Raw genomic sequence first — 20,908 nt, forward strand, 5'->3', positions numbered from 1 at the left:
GTGAGAGAAACATTAGCAGTTGAACACTTACTTTCATTGGGTGTTTCTAATGTCTTTTTAATGACAATACTTGTAAGAAAATCAGGCTGGCTACAGAAACCCTCTGTTGCTTGATAGCACTCATGCACTCTGCCCCAGTGACTCTAGTGTACACATAGTGCTTTAGATGAGCTCTCCAGATGGTCTTCAGTACATGTAACTCCCTCCTTTTTTTTAGTGTTGAAGATGTGCAGGCTTTGACTCGTGTGTATTTGAACATAAGCCAAACAGATTTTCTTCTATTATGTTAGCAAGGAACAGAAATGACAGATTTAACTATTAAAGAAATTATTCTATATCTTTCAATAAATGAATAATAGAGAAATGCTATTTTACTGAATAAATGCAGGTTAGATGGGATAAAAAAATTGCATAGCTCTCGCATTCAGCCTATTTCTATTTATTTAAAACATCTGTATCCTGCCTTTCTGCCCAATTAGAGCTCTCAAAGCAGCAAACTGTTTAAAAGGCATTAGTCCAAGATAGGGTATTTGGCACCTCTTATTTCATGGTAGCATTTTCTCAAGTACTTCTCTCCTTTTTTATATGTAACAAGTTTTTTAAAGGGTAGCTAAAGCAGCTTTGCAAATACATTGGCATACAAAGGGCTACCTTAGTACCCTGCCTACCGATATCAACTTCAATTACTTATCTGAAAACACACACACGTGAACATACAGTCCTTGGAAAATTCAAGCTTTCAAAACCACACATTCCAAGACACAAGTTAAGAGAAGACCGTAAGTCAGGCTTGTCCAAACTGCAGCCCCCGGGACCACATGCGGCCCAGGACGGCTATGAATGCGGTCCAACACAAAATCGTAAACTGACAAAACATTATGAATCAGCTATTGTTAGTGTATTTTATGTGTGGCCCAAGACAATTCTTCTTCCAATGTGTCCCAGGGAAGCCAAAAGATTGGACACCCCTGCCATAAGTAGTCTTACAAGGCCCTCAAATAAAACTCTCTACAAAAAGCAATTTCCAGCTTATTTTCTCTTAAGATACCTGCAGCTTCTACAGTACATGCAAGCAGCTAACTGGAGTTCATTTCATACTCTTCCTTGAGCATCAGAGCAAGGACGAGGTAAACAGAAGACAGTGAGAGCTCTAGCCAAAGACAGAACCTTCTCTCCCTCTCTGGAAGGAGCACAGGCAATCTCCTGACTCGGATCCTGAACTGCTCAAAAAGAAACAAAACAGCAGAGTCCTTCATAGAAAGCAAGAGACCTCTGGCATGAAAGTGCTGGTTTGATAATTTAAGAGTCCAACCAGAACTAATCAGGGCAATTTTTAGTTGCCAGCAGTGACTAATTTGCCTGTTAATGACAAGCATGAGATAAATCCCAGGACTGTTCAAACAACAATATCCTCCTCCTGCGAATGAACACACACAGAACCAACAAATTAGATGGAGCAGTTGTGGCACTGTCTTCCTTAACTTTCCACAAACTGGGAAGGAAGCCTAATGAGGAGGAGGAGATGACTTCCCTTCTCACAACAGACACCTTGTGAGGCAGGTGGGGCTGAGAGAGTTCGGAAAGAACTGTGACTAGCCCAAGGTCACCAGCAGGCTTCATGTGTCGGAGTAGGGAAACCAAGCCGGTTCACCAGATTACAGTCCACCGCTCTTAACCACTGCACCACGCAGGCTGAGGAAGGAAGTTCCATAATCGTTGCACTGTGACCAAGAAAAGCCCCATCACATATTGCAACCTAGCAAGCCTCTGAAGGTAGCAAGATGCACAAAAGGCAGCCTCATGGTATGACAGGCAGTCTTTGAGGTACCTTGGTCGCAAACCATTTTGGGTCTTTAGAGGCAAAAACAGGTGTGGCAGAGGCTACCAAACAAGCTAATGCCACACAATTCAGCTGAGCCCAGAGGAAGCCTCCACACAACTTATTTGACTTGGCTGGGCCTGGCTGTAGCCACTGCACAACTCAGCCCAAGGTCACCCAGCTGGCTTCATGTGGAAGAGTGGGGAAACCAACCCGATTCACCAGATTAGTCTCCGCTGCTCATGTGGAGGAGTGGGGAATCAAACCCAGTTCTCCAGATCAGAGTCCACCACTCCAAACCACCACTCTTAACCAGTACAACACACTGGCTCTCTAAGGTCAAAGAAGAGGGAGAAACTGGGGGGCTAGGAAGCCTGGGATTTTCCTCTCGTGCAATTCTTGCAGGTCTCCAGACTCCTACTTACTCCAACAATTTTACAGGTTGATCATGTAGCATCATGATTTACCACATCTAAACACCCCGTGCTAAGCAAACTATTTTTCCAACTGAACTAATTAAACACTGGTGGATGGATCAGATACTTTACCCCAGAAGAGATTTCCTATTACTAGGCAACTGAAGATTAGCACCAGAGATACAGATTAACAAGAATTTTAGAAGTTTCCATGGGAAACGGCACTAAGAAATACTGCAAATATGCAATATAGGAGCCTGCTGAAATCACACTTTGCAAATATACTAAACATATGTGGAAGGTCTAAGAGCTTTGTACAAGTACCCAGGAATTTATGCCACGGCACTGTTGAATGCACATCACACACACAATAAAAGTTCAATTTCATATGCAGCTTGGATAACAAATTTAACACAAGGCAATTAAATGCTTGGCAGGAAAAAAGGGAGAAGCAAAACACAACTCAATATTCTTTGCTGACTTTCGTTATCAACAACAGCCTTGACTTTTTGGCTCTTGTGAAATGAAAAAAGTTCTTGTACACACATAATGGACGGACACCCAGGGCACTGAAAAGTTCCTTCCCCAATAAAGATCTGGAGAGAACGCAGACAGCCACTGGACCTGCTGCAGATTCACCCTCATTCAACCCCAAACCACTACGCAAACAGGATGGCATCAGCCAGCCTCCACCTCCTCTGTTCTCCAATCACTGGACGTTTCAGGGCCACAAACAGATGGACTTTATTCCAATTACTCTTCAAACTAAACTATCTCTTCCTAACCCCCACCCCCAAATGACTTGCCACCAACTGGCTACGATTTATATTAGTGACAGCAAGTTAACAAGGGAACTATTATTTCCTGGTTGCTGGTGTCACTTTGCCCTCTCTTGAATGCTTTAACGCAGATCAGCGAGCAAGCCATTTCGGACCAGAAGCTCATCTGTAACCATTATTTTGTGGCACAAATGCAAATTGTATTCTGCTCCTAGATGACACAGCTATAACTTCAGAGCCCTTCCAGGCAAAGATGTAAGGAAAAAATGGCAAGAAGCCTAAAATAACTCTTAACATCACCCACAGAGATAGAGGTGAGCTTTGGAATGAATATCGTTCATTATACTCTCTCAAGAAAATGGAAAACCTCTGCCTTTTGCTTAAGGAAAGACAAGAGACCGGGGACTGTGTTACAAGCCAAGATCCGAAGAACCATGCGGCCGGTTTTGAAGATCCAAGAGGAGCTCGGACTTCTTTCTTCATCAGCCTCTGCCCCACAGACATCCACAGGAATGCTGCATGGCAAAACACTTCTGAAACCAAGGAATTTCAAAAGCAGCTTGCAACATGAAACGGAATTCTGCGGTTCAAAAGAGTTAAAAATCCAGTGTCAAAAATGCAAACCCCTTTGGCATGTCCAGATAGCACCTGAGACACAGCCCCAGCATCTCAGTTTTATTTGTTACTCAACTTGAGCTTTTTTGAAAGAAAAAAAAGGCAGGAAATGAGGTTTGACGCCAAAATATTATCAATTGATTGTTGGCTGGTATTAATAAAAAGGTAGTTTTCAATGCTTTTGTGACTTTTTTATTTCCCCAGGAAGTCTAAAATCAAAAGACCAGCTCATTCTCCCAGTTTGTCCCTGAGCTCAACTTTTTTCTCTTTGTAAATTATTTAATAGTCGTATACTATTTTGCCCAGTACTCAGTTTCCAGTCATAAAAATTCCATCTACAAGAAATAATCAAACGTCACCCAAACACACACAACACAGTATAAAGCCAGTATTCAGCCAAAGATTCTTCTAAAAAGCTTTGTCATGAACTTTACAATTCAGTAGTATCTAGTTTTACTTGCATGGAGTATCAAAGTTGTGTTCAGCAATACAAAAGAACTGCACTGTAGTTTAATACTCCTGGTTGTTAGCCTCATTAAGTATTAATTCACCAATGAATTACAGGAAGCTTCATTTAAACGACATGCGTGTAATTCAGCCGCAATTCTGCGTAAGACAAACTCATCACGAAGGCTTCATCTTTGCAAACTGGCTGATGCCCTCATCCTGGAATTTCCTCTCCGGAGATTTCTCTCTCAGCACTGAAGATCCCGGTCACGCGTGAGACACAGCATGGACTTGCAGTTCAGCTTAGCATACAGGAAGCATATCGTGCTGGACACCTGACTGGCTCTTAGCAAGCCAAGTGGCCAGAGCAGGATGTAGTCTGCTCTAAGCTCTTTTGAAGGGCAGGATAATATTACACCAGCCAGGATCAAGGAACTGTGTTTCCCAGCAATTCTAGTGAAACTTGCTTACGACAACGAGGGGCATCCGTAAAGGCGTGCACACAACCAATAAGTTCTAAAGATTTAAATGTACTCAAGCTGTGACCCACATATCTGAAGGACCAGCTCTCCTTCTTAGGGACCTGTGTGCTAACTATGCTCCTTCTTGACCCATCGGATTGAAATTAAACCAAAAGAGTTTCCGTCTAGACATTAGGAAGAATTTTCTAACAGTTAGAGCGGTTCCTCAGTGGAACAGGGTACCTCGGGAGGCAGTGAGCTCTCCTTCCCTGGAGGTTTTTAAGAAGAGGCTAGATGGCCATCTGTCAGCAATGCTGATTCTATGACCTTAGGCAGATCATGAGAGGGAGGGCACTTGGCCATCTTCTGGGAACTGGAGGTGTGGGGGAGAGGTAGTTTGGAATTTCCTGCATTGTGCAGGGGGTTGGACTAGATGACCCTGGTGGTCCCTTCCAACTCTATGACTGACCGTTCTTGCTTGCTGTGCCAAGCCAGAGAGCTGTGAGGTCCATCACAGGCTGGTTGTGGGCCTTTTGAGGCACTGCCTGATGCCCTGAAGGGATTTACCAGAGGAAGGCAGCTTTTTGTTGCTTTTTACAAGGTGCAAACAATTCAGTTTCAGAGAATATTTTTTTGCAACTTTGAAGTAATGCGGGAAGGTTGGGGGGGGGGAACCAGTGGAGTATGGGAATCTACCAGCTGAAAGGCTGGTGGGGAAGATTGTTTGATATAAAGCCCAGGCGATGCGGCCTGGCAGAGCCGGAGGTCTTCAGTTGACGAGGGAGGCTTCTGATCCTCTATTAAGGGGTCAGGAGAAGATTACAAAGCTCCTCCTAACGACTCTGAAGCTAACCATGCCAATCTCATGTCTAGACAATGACAAAGATCTAGATTGCCCACAGATGTCCTCTGAGGCAGGTTAACAGAGGACCCAAGTTACCAGGCTGGGAGCAAGGTCAACAGAAAAGTCCAGTCCAGTCTGAGTTGGTGTTAAGTGAAGAGATTCTCAGCCACTAGTACTAAAGGGGAAGGAAGAATTATGGTAGTCAGAGGGGCAGCCAAAACTGGAGATACCACAAGGAAGTGCAAAAGGAGCTTCAAGTGGCAGATTTTGGTAGTCCACGTGGTCTTGACATAAGCAGGATCCTATTAAGTAATTTCTGCATCTATTAACGTGCCACGTGAATATTTAAGCTTTGTTTCAGCTCCATTTTCAGATTTCTGCAATCCAAACTTTATTGCTATGTTTACTAGATGTCCTGTCCCATTGGTTTTGACTTGCGCTGTGTAATCCACCTTGAGTCTCAATGAGAAAGGCAGACTATAAATAAGGTAAATAAATAAATAGAGGCAAATGAACACGAAAGGAGGTTTCAGGACCTAGGCTGCACTGGGAAACATTTGGATCCAAAGAGGCAATGTGCTCTAGGAAGAGGTCCTAGATAAAAAACAAACAAACTGAATAGTACTCACAATCACATTTATAGCAGTAGTGCCAAGATGGCGTAAATAGTCTACTTAGTACCTGGGCTAGAATCCAAGCACCATGAAGCTCTAATGCTAGTAGTGCAGCCTCGATAGCCTTGCCTATTAAAGTGTTGGCCATGCGTGACGGACTCAACTGTGTGACTCTTGCCTAAGCCATAGATAGGTAGTCCAACATGGAGGAAACCACAAAAGGGTTAGGAAAGTTGGAAAACTGAACAGAAAAAAATCTTCCAGGGCAGATGGGCAAGACCTGTAGAAATTAAATTCTACCTTTGGGGGGGGGGGGAATCCCATGGCCATTCTTACAAAGTCTCATTTGAACAGCCACCATCAAAAACTCTGGTTTCCTAAAAACAGAACTGTCAATGCTTCCCTATTTTATCAGGCTCTTAAAAAAAACCCAGCAAGTGTGCACTGACAGTAACAAGAGAAACCACACTTTATTTCAGAAACAAAACAGTCTTACTAAGCACCAAACATGCAAACACACAACCAAGCCCACACATGACCGAACCCGATCACCACCACCAATCAACCCGCAAATTAAAATCTGCAATTCTTTGATGGATATACTACCGACTCCCTATTTTTGAGCTGGAGATCCTGATAGCAGGAGACGGTTTGCTCTTCCTAATATATCACCCCGTTGATCTTTGCTTTTGGAATTGTGGACCAAAATAATTTACTACTGTAGTCTAGTTATTAAAACAAATACCAAGGCTACTGTAACAAAGGTAGAAAATACCAGGCATGACAGAAAGTACCTTTAAAAAAATCATATGAACTTTGCGTAGAAACAATAATATAGAGATAAGTAAAATAAAACCAAATACCAGGCTACATCTGATCTTAATTAACCTAATGTTGTAAAAACTGTTGCTTTCTAAAAGTAGGATGTTGTTGTGAGATAGTAATCCGGCCTATAATGCATTTTAGTTACTCACATGCTGGGTAAATGGTAAAACAATAAATTATTTCCTTTAAGAAGTTTATTTGATCTCAAAAGTAGTGCTAGCTGTTACTTTGAAACAGAAACCCCCCCACAAAGGAAGCAATATAAAGCTTCCATTTTTAAAGTGAAAACAATTCCAAACAATTAGTCACCAAGTTATTAAAGCTATTGTTTAAACAAAAAAAGGCTTACCAAATATTTCTCCATTTTTGGCAAATTCTGTCACAAGGTACAACATGCTTTTGGTCTCCATCACCTATTGATGGAGAAACAAGACATTAGCTCAACTAATTTGGGGACAGACAAAAAGCAACGTAGTCCTGGAAATACCTTTTCCCTCCCAACACGTCACAGCAGCCGTGAAAAGCCTACCAACCTCCAGTTATTTCACAGATTTAAAGTTAAAGGCATGATTAAGTAGCTCCCTAAATTGGTGTCCAGGTGAAATTTGGTTTCCTGATCATGAAAATCTATAAAAGGATGGGCAGTTTTCTTGTGCTAATTGCAAGACTTAAAGATATGTTTGTTCAGGCCCAACAGAACCTTCTGGCTAAGCATATGCTGTGGTAAACTCCTAACTTACCAGAGAGCATTTGGAATCCATGCTGAAGCAACTATCAAATATTGTGTAAGGGTACGGAAAAACAAACTCTTTAACCTTGAAAGGACACAAAGAGTCTAATAAATCATGAGAATCCACATATTATAGTGAAATTTGATTGTATAGTGTCTAATTCATCATATCAGTCAGGTTTTCTCACCCACCTGTCCCTCTCTCTTTTTCATCAAACCCAGAGTAGATACAAATGTCTGAGAGCTACAAAAGCTTAAGATGAGGGTGAATCTGGAAGCAGTTTTGCTACCAACAAGCTTCATGTTTTCTGCAACTTCGGCTACTGATTAATTCACTTATCCTATTCCTTCATGAAGACTGGGGCCTCTTCCTTCACTGGACACTTAATCATCTAAACAACAAAAATGATACGTTCACACACAGCTTTGTGCAGTCTTCAAAATCTGACCCTTCTGCCCAAGAATTTCAAGTATATGTTCCAAATCTGGCCTCCATCTCTGCCCAGATTAACAGACTGTAAATTCTCATGGGAAGCGTGTGCTCTGCTAGCACTAAATGAATTTTAAGTAGCTGTAGTGAGTTGGTTACCTCAAGTCAGTAGGATCCATTTCCCCCCAACATCTAAGAAGTAGAATTTATTTCAGAAACCCACAATAATTGCACATCTTGCCAAAACTGGCCTCTTTGGATATCAGCCAATACACCGATCCACAGGCAGATGAATACGCACTACATCTTTACATATCTGCTCATCAGAGTAACATTAACAAAGCAAATTCAAAGGTCAGATTAACTCTGCTCTAATCAATCCTTACTCCTTGGCTCTTTTCCGTATGGAATTATAGTGTATAGACATTTGTTTGATTATACCCACTTTTCTCCCCAATGGGGATGCAAAACAGCTTACATCATCATTCTCCCCTGGGGCTGTGACTGCCCCAAGGTCACTCGGTGAACTTTCATGGTGGAGCGGGAATTCAAAATTCAAATGGGAAGGGTCGTAGCTCAGTGGCAGAGCATCTGCTTGGCATGCAGAAGGTCTCAGGTTCAATCCCTGGCATCTCCAGTTAAAGGGTCTAGGCAAGTAGGTGATGTGAAAGACCTCTGCCGGAGACCCTGGACCGCCACTGCCGGTCAGAGTAGACAATACTGACTTTGATGGACCAAAGGTCTGATTCAGTATATGGCTGCTTCATGTGTTCAAACCTGGGTCTCCCATATCCTAGTCCAATACTAACCACTACACCACTACCCTGTGTCAATGGGTAGCTGTCCTTTGCATGGCCATTACACCAAACTAACCCCATGGCAATTTCAAAAAATAGAGTTACAAAATCATCATCATCATATACAACCCCCTCCCTTAGAGCAGAAATATTCCAGGAACATCAATAGTGATAACTAGCCACTTGGTTCAGCAAGAACCCACCATGTAAAAGGGTATTCCTGAGCTCATGGGAGCCATGTGGTAAGCAGCTACATGGGCTGTGAGAGTGTGTGTGTGGGGGACGGGGACGACAAAACCACCTTGTCTTTTCTGTCATTGGTGATTTCGTTCCCTCCAGCCTCCTGACCCACATGGCTTTCAGATCATGCAGGCTTCGCAACCCTGGGAATAAACCTTCCCAGGATCAGAAAGGACTGCTGGAAGGAATGAAATGCAGGGAAGTCCCACATATCTTTGCACCCACAGATCGCCAGATCCAGTCCAATGGGAGTAATGTCATTGGAACAGCTTATACACAGGGATGTCTTGGAACTGGAATTCCACCTTAAAGTTACAATGGAACACAATCTACTGGCATCTTATATATACAACTGTGTGTGTGTGTGTGTAAAGTGCCGTCAAGTTGCAGCCGACTTATGGCGACCCCTTTTTGGGGGGTTTTCATGGCAAGAGACTAACAGAGGTGGTTTGCCAGTGCCTTCCTCTGCACAGCAACCCTGGTATTCCTTGGTGGTCTCCCATCCAAATACTAACCAGGGTCAACCCTGCTTAGCTTCTGAGATCTGACAAGATCAGGCTAGCCTGGGCCATCCAGGTCAGGGCATATACAACTGTACTTTTGATCAAATTACAGTATTCGTTTACTGTGTTCTTCATCCATAAATGTTGGTTTACTTTATGGTGAGATTTCAGCTAAAGTGAGGCACCATATATAAAATAGAACTGTGACGTCCAAACATGGACATCCAGCTTTGGCTCAATTTTTTGCTTCCATTGCAAACTCCCACCTATCTAAGTTACCTATACAAGTCAAATTAAACAGCCAAGAGTGCTCTTTTACCTCAGATAACAGGAGAAATATATATGAGACTTGAGGATGTTCAAAACAAACTCATGCAGGACTGCCATTACTAGATCCTGTCAACTGGTACATGGAGTTCTAATGGCGAGCACGTGGCTCAGGAACTTTGACGGAAGATGCTTGGATGTTTAGTCAACTGACGTGCACGAGGAGAATCTTTCCGCTCTGTGTGACTGTATGGGGGTGTCACTTGAACCAAGATTAACAGCCCATTCCTGAGCCTTTGGCAGCCAGGGACGGCGCAGCTGAGGGGCTGCTGCGGCGCCCCCAAAGCCGTTCCCTGGCCGCTTAAAGCCTTTAAAAAGCCTTTAAAAATTTTATTTTTGGAAAATGGAGAATATGGCCCCATTGGAAAAAGTGAGGGTGCACCAGCAAAAAGCTGGCACAGCAACGTTGTTTCGGAGGGGGGCGTTCCCAGCCCGAAAGGGGTCAGGAAACTGCCTACTGGCAGCTCCGCCCCCTGGAATGACCCCAGGACACTGGCAGAAGGCCAAGTCAGAGTCCCTAGGCCACGCTGCTGCCGCTGTGTAGGAAAGCCAGCATGAACACCCCAACACTGGCGTCCCTGCCTCTCGTGGTGGCGCAAGCAGCCCGGGCACTGGCGCAAGCAGCCTGGACACCGGTGCGGGCACTTGTGCTCCTCCGGAGCTCTTTCTGGCCAAGAGCTCAGGAATGGGCTGTAAGAGCATGGCCACACAACACATTTAAACCTAATTTTAAAGCCTGTTTAACTTTCATGGGCTGGTGGAAGAAATTGGATAGAAACTGTATTTCTGTGGAGAGACAAGGGAACTCTGAACTACAGATCAACATAATATTGAAGAAGCAACAATATTTAAATATTCATACCCTGCCTTTTCTCTTGGTATAAGGTGGATTAAACCAATGCCACGCCAATTCAAACTGGTGGTGTGAACGTATCTAAGTATTAGCAACTCTGACATTCCAGCAGTCAACCTAGTCATGTTTTAATTGGAAAAATGACCCTGCCTTTAAAATGCAAAAAATCTAAATTCCTGTTTTCCAGCCTGTGGGTTGGGACCCAAAGCCTAAGAAAGTGGGTCACAGGCCAGTCCCCCCAGTGCCTGCTCCTGCCCTTTGCGTGGCCTTCTTTCTATCCCCTTCCTCCTTGCCAATCTTCTCACATTCTTGTCTCCCCCTTCCTTTCCAAGGATAATGGTGGTGGTGGGGGCACTGTCTGGCAGCTAGAAACTTTATGGCAGTAGCTGGAAGAAGGGGGGAAATGGATGGACAAGAGCTGTTCAGAACATGGAAAAGTGTCATGAGCATGCATGGGCTCTCTTTTGGCTGCTCCTTGTGGCTCAGTGGTAGCGCATCTGCCTGGCATGCAGAAGGTCCCGGATTCAGTTCTCGGCATCTCCAGTTAAAGGGACTAGGCAGGTGAAAGACCCCTGCCTCAGACCCTGGAGAGGTGCTGCCAGTCTGAGTATACACAGTACTGACTTTGATGGACCAAGGGTCTGATTCAGTATAAGGCAGCTTCATGTGTTCCTTTACCAGCCTGACCTCTTGTCCAGCCCTCTGCCAGTGCCTCTATGCCCTCTGCCTGCTGTGAGAAATATATCACACTGAGCCCCTCCCTGCCAGCCCTTCACTGCCATCTACACAGCATCTCCTCAAGCTGGTGACCCTCAAGTGCACCTCCTAAAACTCCGCTCTGGCCTGGCTGGCAGAGGAGGAGATGAAAGAGAGAGGCCCCTGACCTCACACGTGAACACACATGAAGCTGCCTTATATTGAATCAGGCCATTGGCCCATCCAGGTCAGTATTGTCTACTCAGACTGGCAGTGGTTCTCCAGGGGCTCAGCCAGAGGTTTTCACATTACCTACTACCTGAACCTTTTAACTGGAGATGGTGGGGATTGACAAACCTCATGGGGATCCTTGTGAACTCTTCACTCAGAAGAAAAACTTCTTTGTTAAAGTCCCTTCTCCTCCACATGTGACACGGTGTACGGATGGACCTGGTTGCTGCAACAGAGACGTCTTAATTTCCATACTCAGACAACCCAATGCATGTATTAAGTCTTTCCTCTTATCACAATGCAGGTGAAGCTGAAGTCTACACTTCAACCACTCTGAAATGCTCAGTGTTAAGCAGTTCTGAGCAAACAGCTGTGGAGTATCATCTACCCTCCCATGTATAGTGGCTTTCACTCAGTTACAAAAGAACCATGTCTGGGGATGCTTGGGAAACCAGGGGTGCCTGCACAGCTTCTGCCACACCACGCCCCTTGCACTGCAGTGAGGTTGAAAACCAGGCCGTTTTGCTGAGATATGCCATCATGTGTGAGGAATGCAAATAATTGTGCTGTCTCAGTAAGCAAAACATGACATTTGACTACAAATGATACATTTTCCTATACAGGATAATATCTCTGCAGGAAAATCATGCATGAAGTGGCTCCAGAAGAACCAGCTTCAGTGCTTAATCTGAGGTAAGGCCTTGACCTGTATTTTAGAAACCAAGCCTAGACCCTGGAGACAGTATTTTCCACACCATATATTAATAAGATGAAGGAAATACGTGCTAAACAAAAAAATCTTGAAAATGTTGTATATGTTTACAAGATAAGAATCTGCACCCCAAGTGTTCCTGCAAATTTTCCAAGTTCTCTACAAAAAACGTTTTTTTCCCTGAATTTTCCCAGTTTTTTTTCTGGGCCTTCACATTTCTAGACAAAATCCCAACATTCCATTGATCTACCTGCATTGTGCAGGGGGTTGGACTAGATGACCCTGGTGGTCCCTTCCACCAGGAAGGGTGGCTATGATTCTATGATTCTACCCGGATTCATACTAGTGAATGGCTTAAAGAGTGGCAGTATACTCAAGGCAATGCAGAAACTCCATGAGCACACTGTCTACAGCACTGGTTCCCAACCGGGGGTCCATGGACCCCCAGGGGTCCACGAGAACTAAATTAAGGTCCGTTAAACAAAGTTATAAACCCATAATAAATTAATATTTTCAATTAAAAGTTCTCTATTATAAAATATATATATTCAAATATTATTCTAAGTTTAATGTTTAACTAACAGTTATGATTAAAGTTTATTTTCAAATTCTCGGAATTTTTATTTTGAATCTTGGGGTCCCTGCACTGAACAAAAAAGTCCTAGTGGTCCCTGGTCAAAAAAAGGTTGGGAACACTGGTCTACAGTCTAACATAAATCCTACCTAGGACCTGTTCCTATCAACAGGGGTTCAGTACTGACTATTTTCTCAGACGTTCCACATTCCTGTCGCTATTCAAGTCAATGAGAGTTCAGCATTGTAAATTAAAGAATTATTGAAAACCATTCTGATCTCGACATTCACAAAGAGGCGAGGGTTTTCTTCTTTAAAAAATACACAGCTTGTTGCTAATTTGCAGATCAAAACCTACATTCGTTAACAGCCATCCAAGGACTCCAGCCACAGCAGGCAAATATAAACCCACAATATGGCAGTGAGGCAAAGGACTTAAGTTCTCCAACCCTGAGCCCGCAGACTTGGTAAGAAGGAAAGGCGGCTACATACCTGATAAAGCTTGATAATATGGGGGTGATCCAGCATTTTCATTATCTGAACTTCACGATAAATTTTCTCCAGATTCACAGAATCAAGCTGAGATTTGTCAATGATTTTTATTGCCACCTAGAGTCAAAGACAAGAATTCTTTTTGTTAAAGATCAGCTTTCCCAAACTAAATTACCACATTTGCAAAAAAGTTGCCGTGACTCAATCAGGGATGTATTTGCTAAGTTTTTAAGCACAAAAGAAATGCACTCAAAATGTAATATTTGGGACAGAGGTTTCAGACATGCTTACAGTTACCCCATTGCTTCACACAGAATGAATCCTTGGCCAGAATGCTGGGCACACAAAACACTTCGTTTTACATGTATTCATATACATCAGGGTCTACTTACATTCTTCACCATAAACAAAGGGAAGCAAAGGCATATCAAGAGAATGCAGTTGGCTGGAGACTCCAGTCACTCCGGGTGGGGGGTGGGCTATTTTAAAATAAGAGTTCCCAACAGAAATACTGACCTCCATATTATTTTCTCTCTGATTCTGTATTTGTTTCTGCTGCGTTCCATTTTCACTGTGGTGATACACTGGGGGTAGTGACCTTGCTGTGTGCTCTTGTTAAAAAACATTAAGAGACCTCTGGTATCATTATGTTTACTGTTATTTTCTCGGAACTACGCACAGCCCTCCCATACAGCCCTATCAACTGCTGACTTGTATATATATATAATACACACACACACACACACACTGAAACTGATGCAAAAAGAACTGATAGAGACAAGCTTCATGGTAAAGTTTAATCCAAAACAAGAATCTTTCACTTAAAAAACAACAACAAAGGAACTACAAAGATAGGCACTTTGTAAAAAAACAAAATACAGCAGCAAAAAATACTGTGCAGCAGCAAAAGCAAAACACCATCACAAGATTTTCTTATAGACCCAGATCCAGAAGACCATGTGACAAACTCTATAAACTGAAGCAGCTTTCAACTGGTGTTTTTTTAACAGCAGCCTCCATTCAACATGACAATACTGCTTTTGAAACAGAAGGAACTCCCAAAACCAGTCGAAGGTCAGCAGGTGCCAGGAGGGGAAAAGCCAAAATAAAAATCCCTGAGGCGCACAACAGCCCAACTAAAGTCTCTTTTTGTATCTAGCCAGACTGCCTAGATGCTTTGATTTAATTATAAAGAACAGGAGGAAGAAGTGGTTATATAAATTATAGCATGATATCAATACAGGGTCAGTGTAAATTTATAAACAAATGTATACACTGTATATTTGAAGGTTTTTGAATTATTGTGGTTTTGCAGTTTTGTATAGCAAAGTATTTTAAAAATTCCAACAAGTACCAATTCTACTACTAAGAAGAATGTCCCACCTGCTAACCCTAAGAGATTAATTCTTGCGTGTAGAAATACAATTTAACCAGATGTCAGCTTATATTCAAGTCAGAAAACAAAAATCAATGAACTTTGAATCACTGCATGTTCTTCATTTTAACTATGATTAATGTTTCATATATAAAATCCTTTATAATTACTCTGAGACACCAGAGAGTATAAGTTCTCCTTAGAGAAATTCATGGCAGTAAAACACAATGAATATTGCTCATCCACAACCCAATTTTGGGCTTACAAAAACCCACTTATTGTTAATGCTGGATAAAGAGAGCTGTAAAGAAATGCACTGAACGGTTTGCAGGTTCATTTTAAATGCAAATACCCTGCCCCCCAAAAAGTGAACATGCAGTTGAGAATACTGTATTGATTGATGGAAACTGTAGTTGTCAGAGCTGAGTGGCCTTTTAGAAACACTACGGTAATTGTTACCAAGAGGGGACGAAGCCACAAAATTAATAGTATCATGGAACTCCTTAGAGGTCAAAAAACTGGGGTTTACTTAGTACCACATAATACCAATTAAAGTTTATCTCCTGCCCTCCCTGTCCGTACAACTGAACAAGCATTTTCTTTATATTTACCCATGACCTAAGTTTAAACAGTAAAGACATATGAGAAAATATCCTTAGCAGCCACACAACTGTGAAACGCCTCTTCTATAGAGACTCAACAAAGCATTGAGAGTCTATCTGGGTTGGCTTCTGCATAGCCAAAGACAAGACTTTGGGGATGGGGGGTGGGGGGGAAGTAGTTGTGAATTTCCTGCATTGTGCATGGGGTTGGACTAGAAGACCTTGGCATGGGGTTGGACTAGAAGACCTTCCAGCTCTATGACTCTATGATTCTAAGACAGGAAGGGGTGGGGTTTTGTTGATGCCATGTTTTGCTTCAAGCCTAATGGCTGTTTTGAGCTTATGATTTCCCACCATAGACCCCCAAGCTTTTGGAATGGGGTCCACATTAGAAATGTAAAGAGACAAGAGAAGGAACAGGACTGCTAGTTCCTTAGTCCAGTGGGCATCTCTGCCCTGACATGCCATACTGCTTTTGGTTCCTCCTTGTAATAGAACATTTTATTGTCTTTTATCAATTAGTCAGAATTTTACACAAGATAGATCAGAAGTCACGCTCTGAATAAAGATTCCATTAGCAGCACTAGAAGCTCATTGCAAAATTTTCCAATTAAAATCTCTACACAAGTAGATCTAGCTAGCAGAAGAGATCGCTTTCCTTTTGGAAGCTACCACGAATGGCTATTTCAAAGTTGCACAGGAGCTAAACTACTTGTCAGAAGCCAATTCTTGTAACCAAACGAAATAATTCATTGAAGGTGGACAATCATTCAGGTTTGCTAGAACAGAGAACTATATATCCCCTTCCTGGACGGGGGAAGTGCTGCTGTTAAATCAAATGACTTCAAATGAACTGCATGCCTGGAGCTTAAAGCTCTGGATCTGCAAAGAGCTGCTTAGGGCCTTACATTCTCTTTGCACAAGATCAAGCCAGCATTCAAGGAAAGTGAGAGTCAATACTCTTTTGAAGAAGAATAAAAGCCATTGTTTTTTGTTTACCCAATATATAACCAACCTGTGAAAATGTCACAAGATCCCATTAAGATTAGCATTGCTTTTAAGAAGTGTGAAAGGCAGCTTGAATCACAAGAGCATCAACATTTACTAGAAACAGAATGGAGTAAAAAAATTCTTACCCACCCCAGACTCCTTGCATGACATTCACTTTGAATTTTTTTTCTTTTTGCCATCAAGTCACAGATGACTTAAGGCAACCCCGTAGAGTTTTCAAGGCAAGAGATGCCGGGAGGTGGTTTTCCATTGCCTGCCTCTGCGTCACGCCCCTGGTATTCCCTGGAGGTCTCCCATCCAAATACTAGCCGGGGTCAGGGCTGAGAGTATATGACTGGGCCAAGGACAACCTAGCAAGCTTCTATGGCACGAGTGGGGATTTGAACCTGGGTTCCCCAGGTTCCAGTCCGATACCTTAACCACTATACCACACTGGCTCTTTTACTTGGAATACCAGGAAAGCACACACAAAACCTCATGAAGGAATAGAGGGGATGCTTATTAAATTTGCAGATGATACTAAATTGGGAGGGGTAGCAAATACGGTAGAAGACAGAGCCAAGATGCAGGATGATCTTGACAGGCTGGAGAAATGGGCTAGAACTAATAAAATGCACTTCAACAAAGACAAATGTAAAGTTCTGCATTTAGGTAGGAAAAATCAAATGCATAATTATAGGATGGGGGAGACTTGTTTGAGCAGTAGTGTGTGTGAAAAGGATCTTGGGGTCTTAGTAGACCAAACACTGAACATGAGTCAGCAGTGTGATGCTGTAACTAAAAAGGCAAATGCGGTCTTGGGCTGCATCAACAGAAGTATAGTGTCCAGATCACGCGAAGTGATGGTATCGCTTTACTCTGCTCTGATTAGACCTCAACTAGAGTACTGTGTTCAGTTTTGGGCACCACAATTTAAGAAAGATGTAGACAAGCTGGAACGTATCCAGAGAAGGGCAACAAAGATGGTGAGGGGTCTGGAGACCAAGTCCTATGAGGAAAGGTTGAAGGAGCTGGGTATGTTTAGCCTGAAGAGGAGAAGACTGAGAGGGGATATGATAACCATGTTCAAGTACTTGAAGGGCTGTCATATAGAGGAGAGTGCCGAGTTGTTTTCTGTTGCCCCAGAATTTCGGACCAGAACCAACGTTTGAAATTAAATCAAAAGAGTTTCCGTCTAGACATTAGGAAGAATTTTCTAACAGTTAGAGCGGTTCCTCAGTGGAACAGGCTTCCTCGGGAGGTGGTAAGCTCTCCTTCCCTGGAGGTTTTAAAGAAGAGGTTAGATGGCCATCTGTCAGCAATGCTGATTCTGTGACCTTAGGCAGATGATGAGAGGGAGGGCATCTTGGCCATCTTCTGGTCACTGGGGGTGTGGGGGTGGGGGAGGTAGTTGTGAATTTCCTGCATTGTGCAGGGGGTTGGACTTGATGGCCCTGGTGGTCCCTTCCAACTCTACGATTCTATGATCCCACTATAAAACTAAAGATGCCGAGGAACTTTATATGGAGTCAGAAGAAGGGTCCATTATGGCCTTTAATGTCAAGCCTCAACTGTCAGCAGTCCTCCAAGATCTCAAGCAGAGCTCCTTTTAAGGAGATGCTGAACTAGAACCTGGGGCACTCTCCCCTTCTCTGACCCACCTACCATTATTTCCTCTCTTCCTTGCACTCCCAGAGGCAGAACCTCTTGCCTGTCCAACACCAACAATGAGGCTACTAGAACGGCACATTTCCCCACTCCAAGCAAACGGCCTCTGCCTTGCTGCCACAAAATTCAGTGGAGGCCCTGTTTGCCAAAAAATAAAGCCAAGAGATAACTTTACTACAGCAGGATCGTTCGCTAGGGACCTACTCTTCAAAACACAGCCCAAGAACGTTGCTGCCCATCACTGAACTTCATCCCTGGCTTCACAGAATGACACAAAAGCTTGAAGGACCAACTCTCCCACTATGAACCTGTGCGTGTCATGTCAGATCCTCTCTTTTGAGCATATCCTCCCTTAAGTCTATTAAATCTGCTACTGCTCAAATATGTCTTTTTCCCAGTTACAACAAATATGTCTTTTTCCCAGTAGCCCTCTGGAACCTTCTCCCTGAGAAGTTTAGCTTTTCAGTTTTGGAGGCATTGTAAAGCCTCTGTGTTTGAAGGGGCATTTGATGGAGACTTGATTTCTTTTTTCCTGAAGCTAGGAGCGTTTTGGGGAATTATATATTGGGAGGGTTGGTTGTACTTGAACTTCTGCAATTATATTTTAACTGTTTTCTGCAGTTCTTGGTTAGCATTGTTTGCTAAGCACTCTTCAGCCCCAAAGGATGATGGGAAAGGCAGGGCATATATTGTCACATATATCCAAACATGGCTGCAATTCCAAGCACATTTGCTCCAATGAATCCAGCAATGCAAAACCACTGCAATGGATTTCTGGGCTGCAGTCACACCCGTGTTACCATTCAGAGACATTTTTCATTAGGGTTGCCAACCTCCAAGGTGGGGTGTGGGGCCAGAGTTACCACTGGTATCCAGGTTACCCCAGAATTATCACTAATCTCCAGGTTACCCCTCCCCAGGTACTACCTTTAAATCTATAAGAATCTGCCAAGCTGGAGATGGCAACCCTATTTTTCATTCGTGATCGCATCCTTCCTCAAGCATACAAGGATGGCAAGCAGCAGCACTAACTCCAAATAGGGTTGCCAACTTCCAGGTGGGGCCTGGAGATCTCTCAGAATTACAATTGATCTCCATTCTACAAAGATCCGTTCTCCTGGATAAAATGGCTGCTTTGGAGGGTGGACTCCATGACATTATACCCTGTTGAGATCCCTCCTCAAATTCTGCTTTCATCAGGCTCCACTCCCCAAATATCCAGGAATTTCCCAACCTGGACTTGGCAACCCTAACTCCAAAGTGTTTGACAGCTGAGGAGGAGCTCATCCGTTTGCCCTTGTTATCCTCCAAACAGCTAACGCCTACAAGGAAAATGTTTTTTTCAATTATTCATGTTTGGTGCAACGATTTCTCCAGACACAGCCCAAAATGAGAAAATATTAGTTCTACACCTTACAAATTGCTTAATAAGAATCCGACTCAAAGGTTGTGTCCTTACTTTAGAAGGACATATTTCTCAAGAAGCCTAACTTGAAATGGGCCAAAATAAGCAACTGATGAATGTATGGGGGGGCCCCCACTTTCAATAACTACCAAAGAGATAACTGTAGGTGTTCCCCCCACCCAGTTTAGAAAAGTGTGCACAAACTTCGGTTTTGTTCTAGCATCCACACTGAACCTGACTGATCAAACTGCTTTTAACAAACTCTTGGGTTTAGGTGGCAGTCTTGCAACTGGGCAAGGAATGAAACTGCCCGGAGAATGGAGAACACGCCCGCACCCGAGGATCTCATTTCCCCAGATGAATTCCAGTTGTGCTCCAAGAGTTTAATTCCGCATTTCTTTTGTTCAAACAATATTACTTCTCCTTCACCTGAAACATGTCATTTTATTATTTACATAACACCATCAATGATGGAGGACTGGGATCACAATTTGCAACAGCGATTCACCTCTTGCAGCCTCGCAGCTTAGAAGATTCCAGACAGAGCCATCTCAGTAGAGAACAACCATTTTGAAAAGAGAGGCAGCAGCAGCACAACGTGTACTTTGGTTGCAAACCTTGGTTCCCGTTTCTTAGCATTAATCCAGCTCACAACTACTCGTTCTCCCTCTCCACGCAGCAGATATCTGCTCCTTCTCCAAACAATGACGAAATGAACTATTTCATCTGAAGGCCTGTAAGCAGTTGCAGTTCCAAGAAATTCAACGCTCAGTAAATCAGATGTTGCAGAAAGAATCCAAGGAAGTCAGCTTCAGGAACTTTCAAATATCTACTCAAGGAACATGGAAAAATATTCTAGTCTAAATCAAAATGCTTTGGAATTAAAACTTAGTCTTCTACAGAGAAGCTTTCCAGAGACTATTGTATCCCAGCTCTATCAAATCTTTCTGTGGCACACACAACCAACACTGGACTTTGTCCTCGATTTACCAGATACATGTTTCAAATACCTGTGTCATGTTTGGTTTACACATACTGGTTTCTAACATAATTCAGACTTCTTAAAAGAAAATCAACAGGCATTAAGGATAATAAAAAGCTTCCAGCCTGAATAAAATAGCAACAACTGGGAACTGTAGTTCAGGTAACCTTCTACACAACCTAAACGACATAGTCCAGGGCACTGAGAACAGAACAATGTAGCCTAAAGAATGTAAATAGCATTTATCATTCTGCACCTCTCGTCACTGCAAGTCACCTTGTATGAATGCACATTTCAGTTTTCTTAGTCTTTCTTCCCACAGAAGTCTGTCAGTTTGATTACCTCGGGAAATTTGCCCACACCTATTTTCCTTCCATTTTATGAATGCAAGTTCTCCTTCCTTGCAAAGACAAACCACGGCACACTGCTCCTAGATTCTGCAGCCTTAATCCTGTAACCACCATACACCTCTGTGCCATAAT

General features: G+C 43.0%; 1 protein-coding gene across 1 annotated transcript in view; it reads right to left on the bottom strand.

The window, feature by feature from the left end:
- The window catches only part of SIK2 (salt inducible kinase 2), a 79,211-nt gene that overhangs the window by 51,221 nt on the left and 7,082 nt on the right, over positions 1-20,908 (bottom strand). The window contains exons 2-3 of the mRNA XM_056860244.1: positions 13,405-13,521; positions 7,170-7,233 (exon numbers count right to left, since the gene is read on the bottom strand). Of these exons, the coding sequence (XP_056716222.1) occupies positions 7,170-7,233; positions 13,405-13,521 (181 nt within the window). The remainder of the gene's footprint in view (positions 1-7,169; positions 7,234-13,404; positions 13,522-20,908) is intronic.

The sequence above is a fragment of the Euleptes europaea genome, chromosome 14, assembly GCF_029931775.1.
Source record: "Euleptes europaea isolate rEulEur1 chromosome 14, rEulEur1.hap1, whole genome shotgun sequence".
NCBI classification, from domain to species: domain Eukaryota; kingdom Metazoa; phylum Chordata; class Lepidosauria; order Squamata; family Sphaerodactylidae; genus Euleptes; species Euleptes europaea.